General features: G+C 42.0%; 1 protein-coding gene across 1 annotated transcript; it reads right to left on the bottom strand.

The window, feature by feature from the left end:
- Nucleotides 1-259: 259 nt before the first annotated feature.
- Nucleotides 260-9,857, bottom strand: TOMM7 (translocase of outer mitochondrial membrane 7). The gene is made up of 3 exons (XM_016945537.4): nt 9,645-9,857; nt 5,281-5,329; nt 260-474 (listed from the first exon to the last, which is right to left on the bottom strand). Exons 1-3 carry the CDS (start codon nt 9,745-9,747, stop codon nt 459-461), a joined length of 168 nt encoding a protein of 55 aa, XP_016801026.1. The 5' UTR covers nt 9,748-9,857; the 3' UTR covers nt 260-458.
- Nucleotides 9,858-10,493: the final 636 nt, after the last annotated feature.

Consider the following 10,493-nt stretch of genomic DNA (forward strand, 5'->3'; position numbering starts at 1 on the left):
ACCTCGGAATATCCTAGAAGGAGTTATTAATTCACTGCAAAGGGAAACTGTAATCCATATGTTAGGTCAATGGGCAGGAATAACTTGGAAAAATTTTTTTATATCGTGATCCACCCGCCCTGGCCTCCCAAAGTGCTGGGATTTACAGGCGTAAATAGCACCTAGGTACATACATAAATTCCCTGTTTTGAAAAAGTACCAAAAGGCTTAATTTTTACCTGATAATCCTAGCATGTTCAATTCAAAAAAGATTCAAGCATAACATTGTTAAAAACATTTATTCTGATACATTCTATCATAAGTTAGTACAAGTTCCACTCTGCTACAGATGCATCTGTGAAGAGCCTTGTGCCATCCAACTAGTGACTGAATGATGTCCCATCTCTTATCCGAGCCAGAGCATACATCTTCCATGCTGTCCGCTGATTGCCTCCAAATCCAGAAGACCAAATAATCCTTTATCCCCAAAGTAGGCTAAAATGTTTGTGAAGAGGAGAAAGAAATTAAATTCCGAAATAAAAATCTTCTACACATAACCTAAGACCTAGAAAATTTTATACATTTATGTTTGTTTCCTATCAAATTCAGTTGTGAAAGACAAGGATCAATCCCACTGAACAAACAAATTAAATATACAGAACTGTATTCAAATACACTTTTCTTTTGAGCACAGTTACCTATCATAAACAAAAACAAAAATGTGAGCAGACATAAAATGAAGTCAATCAAAAGGAAAACAATTACTGATTTCCATTAACAGGTAGGCCTGATAAACCCAGAAAACAAAGCTATCTCATTATTAGATGCAGTATCAGTAATACTAAAATAACATTTATTGAATGGTTTCTGTGCATTAGACACTGAGGAAAGTTCACAACTCCCAACTACGATCCCTATTTTAATGTGGAAATTGAGGCTCTGAGATAGTTATATATCATTTAAGTGGGTAAAGTGGGATGTGGCCTAAATGCCCTTACAACCATTAAGTTCCTGGGGAGCAATTAGCCTCCACTTCCACCTCAACTAACTCTTACCCCAAACATTCCAGCCACTAAGAAGCCCAAACTCCCAAATCATTTGCTGACTCCAATAGAGTGTAGGAAGGAGAAAAGAGATGGTTTCATTTCTAAATCCTGCTGCTTAAAAATGTAGCCCAGTTGAATAAAACTGCATTATTAAATGACAATGACAGTTTTGTAAAGCTTATTTTTAAAAAATATTTTCCCTGTGCCTAAGAAGAAAACACACATCTATTTCCAATTTTCAAATGTGTATTAAAATCGCCTCTTAAACCATAAGTATTTTTGCACACAGTTAAGATATGAAAATAAATTATTGGCCAGGCATGATAGTTCATGCCTGTAATCCCAGTACTTTGGAGGCTGAGGTGGGTGGATCGCCTGAGCCCACGAGTTCGAAACCAGCCTGGGAAACATGGTGAAACCCTGTCTCTTAAAAAAAAAAAAAAAAATACAAAAATACAAAAATTAGCCGGACTTGGTGGTGCATGCCTGTAATCCCAGCTACTCAGGAGGCTGAGGCAGGAGAATCGCTTGAACCTGGGAGGCGGAGGTTGCAGTGAGCCGAGATTGTACCATTGCACTCCAGCCTGGGTGACAGAGCAAGACTCCGACTCAAAAAAAAAAAAAAAAATTAGCCAGGTGTGGTGACGCGTGCCTGTGGTCCTGGCTACTCGGGAGGCTGAGGTGGGAGGACCACCTGAGCTCAGGAGGTCAAGGCTGCAGTGAGCCATGACTGCGCCACTGCACTCCAGCCTGGGTGACAGAAAAAAACACAAAAAAAGATCTATGAAGGTCTCTTCTTCAATGGTAATGGGCAGCAAAAATATAAAAAGGAAATCTTGCTCAGCCTTATGCAGATAATGGAAATGATTCTCTTAACCTTGATAGTCACATATTTTGCCTAAATGTTTTACAAAGACACTGCCCCTTATATATTAAAGTACTTTTGAATAAGGCACTCATGTCAACCAATATTTGCTGACCACATACAATGAGTCATCCTGGGTGAAAGAGGATACTAAGATGAATGTGGTCCTAATCTCAAACAACCCAACAACCTGGCAAGGGAAACAAACTAGTAGATCATTAACTGTATTATTTACATAAGTATTATATAAACAATAAATATATGTAGAAACAACAGACTTTATATTAATAAACAATAAATTTTACGTTAATAAAAACCATAGCAGGTATAATTCTGTTCCTTTCAGGGTACAGATTAGGCAGCTCAGATCTCTCTAGTCACTCTTCCCAGTGCAGGGAGCACAGTACATGAAATTCCGTAACTGAGTAACCCTTTGCAGGCACTCACTCACTCAATTCTTTCCTAAAACACAAATGCCTCTGGAGGGAAACCAGAAGATGCTCTTAATGACAGAAAAGATCAAGAGGGTTAGCATCAGGAAGGAGAGAAGCACTGAGAAGACAATAAGATGAAGAAATGAAAAGCAGTAGGACAGGGATGCTTCATCTAGTTGCTGAAGGTTCAAATCTTGTTGGGATAAATGCAGCCCCAAAAAAGGACAACAGAAAGACACATTCTTGCCCCACTTCTGTATCCTAAATCACCCAGGGCACAAAAAAGTGTTATTTCCTAGCATGCAGGTCCAGCCAAAAATTTGTACAAGATGCAATGCTTTGTCAATTCCTGTCCAAAGGACCACCAAGACGGCCAGGTGCTGTGGCTCATGCTTATAATCCTAGCACATTGGGAGGCCCAGGTGGGAGGACGGCTTGAGCCCAGAAGTTCGAGACCAGACTGGGCAACACAGTGAGACCTTCTTCCTACAAAAAAACTAAAATAAAATATAAAAAACCCACAGAAGACCATCAAGAGATGAGGGTCATTAGTTAATTCAATGCTTGTTGAGCAACTACTTTAGGTGCTTATGAGATAAAATATATTATAGCTACAAGCATAATACAAGGCAGAGAATGACAGATACAAAAGGATACTATGGGGCTGGGTGCAGTGGCCCATGCCTATAATCCCAGCACTTCGGGAGGTCGAGGCAGGATCACTTGATCCCAGGAGTCTGAGACCAGACTAGGCAACAGGGTGAGATCCTGCCTCTATAAAAATTAAAAAGAAAAAAAGAAACTATGGAAACACAAAAAACAGAGTAGTTTTAGCTAGGAGGAAAGAAGGAAGAGATTTACAGAAGGGGCGACATTTGAGATTGGGCTTTTCTAGAAGCAGATTTCCATCCAGTGGAAACTAAGGGGAAAAAGCATTCCAGGCTGAGGGAGCACAAGCATAGGAACAAAGGCATAAAAATATATATAGTTTATTCTGGGACTTAGCATGCAGTATCATATAGCTAGAGCACTGTTTTCATAAGGAAATGGGGATAAAAAAGATGACACTGAAAAGGTTAAAAATTACTATTAATAGTTTACTGATCACGTATTACTTGACAAGTACTGCTAATCCTTTATATATAATATTCAATGCTCATGGCTACCTTATTAGGTAGGTACTATTATCCCCAACTGATAAAAAGGGGAGATGACAGCTTAGAAAGGTTAATGGCTTCTTGGAGGAAGGTATTTGATGATAATTTCCAATACTTGGAAAATGTCCACACAGCTTGACTCAGTTGTCCTCTCTTATGTTTCCCAAGGTAATGTTTCTCTAAGGAAATAACTGGTCTAAGGCCAAGGCCACTCAACTAGTAGGCAGAAGATATATTACCTCAATCGCTATTTTACAGAAAAGAAAATTCATAGATCAAAGAGTAAGGGCTAAGAAAAAAGGACTTAGTGGGGAATCTCTGAAAACAGTTTCTAAAAGTCATGCCATAAACAGTTAAAGGAAGAGAGGGAGGTGAAGAAGGTAGTGTGTGAAGATCATTTGTTGAAAAACTTTATCAGGGAAAACAGAATAACTGCAGAAGTGAACAATTTGAAAGCACATATTGTAGTACCCTTTGAGAATAAAAAAGACCTTCCTCTGAAAAAGAAGAGAGCAGCAAGGCAGATGTGGTGGAGGAAATTCATATCAGATAGTATTGTGCTAAGTTAAGAATGAGGTAAAATTACTTGGGGAAGGCCACATGATCCAGTGGAAAGAATGTGAGCTTTGGAAATAGAACATATTCCACCACCTACTGACTGTATAACCTGCTCTGAAGGACTGAAGTGACAACTAGACACATTGCGTAAAAAGCACCTAAAGCAGTGGCTGACACATTCTAGGTGATAGTGAATAACATATTTTCTGCCCACTCTAGAAAAACATGGCTTAGAGTAAAAGTTTGAAGAAAATGAATAAAGCCCTAGAATAGTCAGTGAAAAGTCTGAGGGCAACCCACAAGAGATGTCTGAGACAGGATCAAGGAGAAATCCGATTCACTAGTGTGCAGTAGTCATGGTCATCATAGTGCCACAAGTATCAGTCGTTCCTCCAGAGCAAACCTGCCTGTTTGAGATTATACCTATACATATAATTTTCATAAGTATGCACATATATGCATACATATGTATATGAATATGTATACTGTGTGTGTGAAGTTTTCACAAGTGTTTACACATACCAGCAAGATCATTTCTGAGAAAGGAATTTGACAGTCAAGAGCCACAAATGCTCCTACTTTATTAATCCCATGACAATTTATAAGGAAATCAAAATCTATAAAAGCTATGTATACACAAATGTTAATTATTTACTTTTTTTTTTTGGTAGAGATGGGTCTCGCTATGTTGCCCAGGCTGGTCTTGAACTCCTAGCTTCAAGCAATCCTCCCATGATCTTCCCACCTTGGCTTTCCAAAGTGCTGAGATTACAGGTGTGAGCCACCACACCCTGCCCAAATGTTAATTGTATTGTTGTATAAAATACTGAAAAATTGAAAAACCCACGTAAACCGCAACTGGAAAACATGTGGGACAGCAACTAAAATTTTAGGTGAAAACAAAATCCTGCATACCCTTGTCAGAGCGATATAAAAGGTTGTATTCATCTGAATGAGGATAAGACGGGAATATCAGAAATTTAAAACAGTTCGTATTTTAAAGTGGTAGGATAATAAATTCTTTTTCTGTTAAAATATGCTTCATTGTAGTTATAACATGGTACAGTAAATACAAATTAGGAGGGGGAAGAGAAAGTAGTTGCAGTTTTCCAATAGCCCAAAACTATACTGACTGATAAAGCTCCATTTCAAGGCCTGCCACTATTAGTCTTTTACATCTTAGTGATTCAGTACTACTGTATGAACATTTGCCCTGAAATGTTTAGTTTTAAGAGCAGTACCTCAAAACAGTTGGTTCAGGCATTCCAGGATCTGCACCCCTCTTAAATCCTGAATCAAGGAAGACAGAAGAGAAAAAATATTAATTAAAACCCCAGCAGACAAAACATTTACAATCAAGACTTTTTCTTCTTTGTAATCCAACCTAGGTTAGTTAGAATGATATCCAGACCAACCAGTACTATCTAAATTTACCTACGCTACAGAAGTCTCCAATCTTCATTAGAGTATGAAATTATGTCCAGGACTAATCAGTAGGAAGAACAAGCTATCTTATTCCTTTCTTTTTGAGACAGAGTCTCACTCTGTCACCCAGGCTGGAGTGCTGTGGCATGATCTCGGCTCACTGCAACCTCTGTCACCTCTGCCTCCCAGGCTCAAGCTATTCTCCTGTCTCAGCCTCCTGAATAGCTAAGATTACAGGCACGTGCTGCCACGCCCAGCTAAATTTTTTTGTATTTTTAGTAGAGACAGGGTCTCACCATGTTGGCCAGGCTGGTCTCAAACTCCTGACCTCAAATGATCCACCTGCCTCGACTTTCCAAAGTGCTGGGATTACAGGTGTGAACCACCATGCCTGGAGGAAAAACTACTGAACTTTTTAAAAAACACAACTGAGGATATTTTATCCCCCATAAACCTCTCCTTTTATAAAACAAAGACCAACGATAGAACAAGGACGGGGTGGAGGGCGGGGGGGGGGGGGGGCGGGTTGGCGGCAGGGGATGGATCATCCAATACTTATTATTTAACAACCTAATCAAATCAACTCGTTACAAGTATGGTTAAGTATATCTTTTACCATTTAAAATATATTTATAAATTAACCTAATGACATATATGTTCACTTGTTGAAGCAACTGACTAAGTTAGGGAGGTTTCAAGAACTATGAGGGGTCTGCAATTTTATCTTATTTAAAAGATAAAAAATAGTATATGTAATAGGGAATAAAAGTTAATATTTAAAAAAAATCTGTGACTTAGACCATTAAAATAAATAAAAGATAACAAACTGGCCTTCCAATTTCACAGATGTTGGTATAAAACACTATTCTTTTTTTTTTTTTTTTTTTTTTTGAGACGGAGTCTCGCTCTGTCGCCAGGCTGGAGTGTAGTGGTACGATCTCAGCTCACTGCAACCTTCATCTACTCCCGGGTTCAAGCGATTCTCCTGCCTCAGCCTCCTGAGTAGTTGGGATTACAGGCATGCGCCACTACACCCAGCTAATTTTTGTATTTTTAGTAGAGACAGAGTTTCTCCATGTTGGTCAGCCTGGTCTCGAACTCCTGACCCCTGGTGATCCGCCCGCCCCAGCCTCCTGCACATGTGGTGGATTGCACTGCAGGAGATTAACTGGAGCGTAGGGAACAAGAGTCTTTTATAATGGCCTGTAAGCACATCTCTCTTTGCTCTGGCTGAAGGTACTATTTTCCAAGGCTGTTTGTTCTACAAACATCCTCAAAAGATAATATGGAACAAAGGGTCATGAGAGCCTCTGCTTATAAGATGTGCAGAAATGCAAGACACCATGGAGAACTGTCTTCCAACAAGCGGCTCATTAAAACCTTTTTGTTAGTAAATGTCCAGACACTCTATTATCGTGTCACTGCTTGTCATATTTTATAGCACTATACTCCCTGAAGCACTGAAAGTTATGATTGAACCTAAATTACACACGAAGTTAAATCCGCAGTTGCTGGTTTTAGTGAGAGTTGAGGTGGAGGAAGTAAAAGAACAACCTGGAGCCAGGTGTGGTGGCCCATTCCTATAATCCCAGCACTTTGGGAGGCCAAGATCGAAGATCACTTGAAACCAGAAGTTCAAGACCACCAGCCTGGGTAACACAGCAAGACCCTGTCTCTATTTCAACATGGGAACTGGTTTAGACATAAAATTAAATATACAGTATAAAGGAAAAGACAATGATAGACAAGTACTGGAAAGACAACTTAACACCAATCTCATATAACTTGAATTGAATGTTGGGGTGAAAATCACCATAACGGTAGTCCTAGGAAGGGAATATAGCCAGTGTGCATAAAATGAAAGATAAACTCTAGTATGGAAAAGGAATGCATTATCCACTCTTACACGAAAGCCCCTGGCATGCAGATTGCAGCAACCAGCTACAGCTTTCTAGCAATAGAAACGGAATCTCAAAACAGGGAGGAGGAGGGAACAGTAGATGAAAAGACTTACAGAGAAGCAAAAAACCAAAGGGACACAAAAAGCAAGAGCACGCTAAAATAGGACCTCGTATACGCAGTGAAAAAAGGTGGCACAAAGAAGGGGAAGAATCAAGCTTCCACACCTCTCTTAGCTAAAAGGGGAGCTAGTCCCAGCGTTTGACCAGCCAGAGTAGGCCCTTCTATCAGTAAGTGAAAGAAGTGGGTGTGGGGGGAGGTGCTGCAAGAATAGTGGGGACAACACCAACTGTCATATTTACTCTAATCCTTGGTACCCATACAAAGTCACTAAAATCTAGAAAAGTAATGTTTTTTTAAAAAATCGCACCCAGAATAAGGGAGAAAAACGTCTTTTTAAGTTCTATAATCCCAGGTTATCAGTTGGCTTGCAACTCATGGAGAAATAGAAACCACAGCTGCTTAGTCAGAGTGTACTTTATCTTATACAATGCATGACACCTAAATTAAATAGGAAGCAGCACCTTGTTAAAACCATAGCATTTTAAAATGTGAAACTGAGTTTTACAATTGTCAAACTATATGCTCAAACTGACACAGCTGGGATGAAAAACCTGCTCTTTCCCTTTCACCGAACTGCCTGAGTGGGGCAGTAAAATTAAAAAGAAAAAACTTGGCCGGGCGCGGTGGCTCACGCCTGTAATCCCAGCACTTTGGGAGGCCGAGGCGGGCGGATCACGAGGTCAGGAGATCGAGACCATCCTGGCTCACACGGTGAAACCCTGTCTCTAGTAAAAATACAAAATATTAGCCCGGCATGGTGGCGGGCGCTGTAGTCCCAGCTGCCAGGGAGGCTGAGGCAGGAGAATGGCGAGAACCCGGGAGGCGGAGCTTGCAGTGAGCTGAGATCTCGCCACTGCACTCCAGCCTGGGCGAGCCAGACCCCGTCTCAAAGAAAAAAAAAAGAAAAAGAAAAAACTACAGGCTGGCCGCGGTGATTCACACTTGTAATCCCAGCACTTTGGGAGGCCGCGCGCGGGGCGGAGGCCGGCGGGAGGGGAGGTAGCTAACTTGAGGCCAGGAGTTTGAGGCCAGCCTGGCCCACATAGCAAAACCCCGTCTCTACTAAAAATATAAACATTAGCCGCGAGCGGTGGCTGCAAGTCTGTAATCACAGCTACTCGGGAGGCTAAGGGGGAAGGATCGCTTGATCCCGAGAGGCAGAGATTGCGGTGGGCAGAGATCGCGCCACTACACTCCAGCCTGGGCACACAGCGACTGTCTCAAAAAAGAAAAAAGGAAAAAAAAAAAAAAAGACAGAAAAGAAAAGAAAAAACTACAGAATAGGTCCCAGTCTGCAACCCTAACTGAAAAATATTAACAAATCCTTGCAGTAAGTGACCGAGCCTGTTGGCACCAGCCTGTAGTCCCAGCTACTTGGGAGACTGAGGTGGAAGGATCGCTAGAGCACAGGAGGCGGAGGTTGCAATGAGCCGGGATAGCGCCACTGCACTCCAGTCTGGGTGACAGAGCGAGACTCTGTCTTAAAAACAAAAACCAAAAAAACCCCAAATCCTTTAAGTGCGCTATAATGGTTAAGACTATGGGCTCTGATGCCCCACTGCCTGAGCCCCTAACTCCCTCAGTCAGCATAGCTGTGCGACCTTGGCAAAAAAGTTTCTCTACGGCTGTTTCCTCACCTGTAAAATGGGGGCAGTAATAGAAATCATCCAAACCCTTCATCGTACAGGTAAGAAAGCAGAGGCATCCAACGACTATTATTATAATCATGCTTTCATGGCAGTGGTACTTTCACGAGGTGTCTCGATTCCCTGAACAGGACTCTTTCCACTTAGGACCACATGGAGCGGTGAGGAAAAACACCCCGAGAACCACCTAGTGCTAAAGAGTGAATTAGTGACTTTCACATCCACTGGGGTCATCCAACCCTCCCTACAATCCCGAGAAGTATGACCTCCACTTTAAGGATGCAAAAATAGAAAAGGAGATTGCAAGACTGCTTAAAGACCATGCAACTATAAAGCGATAGAACGGGAACTCGAACTCAGGTTAGATCGGCCCCACTTGACCAGACAGCCTCAGGGGCCGTGCACGGCGGTGTCCCCTGTTTTTCTCTCCCTCCCCCGATGGCCAAAAATGGGGCTGCTGTCTCCGCCACCCTCTTCCCTCCAGTCACTTTCCCGGTTCTTCTCCCACTGACCCAGGTAAATCACAAGAGGGATAAAGCCCCAGCGAATGGCAAACTGGCCCCCCTTGAAGAGCTGCTGTAGTCTCTGCTTGGCCTCTTTGCTCAGCTTCACCATGGCGACGGCCGTGTGGCGCAGGGAGGACCCCTTACAAAAACCACCGCGTCGGGAATCCGAAAGGGAAAGGAGGTGCGCAGGCGCCACACACGGCCTTTACGGCAGGAGTCGTGAGCGTCGCCAGCAGAGGTCGTAATTCATCGCCTTTAACCTTCCCTGCTCTTCCGCCTCGCCGCCAGTAGTAGGCGCATGCGTGGTTGCGATCATGGCTGGCTGTAACTTCGCGTTTCTGTTACCCATTTTTAAAGCGCATCTTCAGGTGTTCCTTCCTTCTCATAGAAGGAACATTAATTAAATTCAGAGGGACTGGGTTTTAGTCCTAACTCTTATTCCTGCTGGCTGTGTAACCGTGGACAAGTTATTTAACTTCTCAGAATCAGGTTGTTCAAACCTGAGGTTGAACTGCAAAAAGGTTACGAAGTGACACTCAGTAGGGCCCGAATCCATGTTTTCTTTGATCCCAATCTTTTTTTAAAAAAATTCTTTTAATTACTTGCCAACATTTTAGAATTTGGAAATCTCACATGAAATTCTGGACTTTTGAAGCTGAGAAATTCCATTGCAACAATCAAGGAGACTAAATAGGAAATGACACTTCTGTTTGGCCATCTTGCCCTCATTGGTTTAGAATGGCAGTGGTTCTCAACCCTGGCTGCACATTAGAATCACTTTAGGAGAGGTAAAACCATACTCACGCTGGAGACCTACTCCTAGAAATTCTAATGCGTTTGGGGCTGGGAACTGGC

Source organism: Pan troglodytes, chromosome 6 (genome assembly GCF_028858775.2).
Source record: "Pan troglodytes isolate AG18354 chromosome 6, NHGRI_mPanTro3-v2.0_pri, whole genome shotgun sequence".
NCBI lineage: Eukaryota > Metazoa > Chordata > Mammalia > Primates > Hominidae > Pan > Pan troglodytes.

Coding starts and splice junctions, on each gene's coding strand:
- TOMM7 (XM_016945537.4), bottom strand. CDS start 9,747: ATGGTGAAGCTGAGCAAAGAGGCCAAGCAGAGACTACAGCAGCTCTTC. Junction 5,330..9,644: donor CCCTCTTGTGATTTACCTGG/GTCAGTGGGAGA, acceptor TCCTTGATTCAG/GATTTAAGAGGGGTGCAGAT.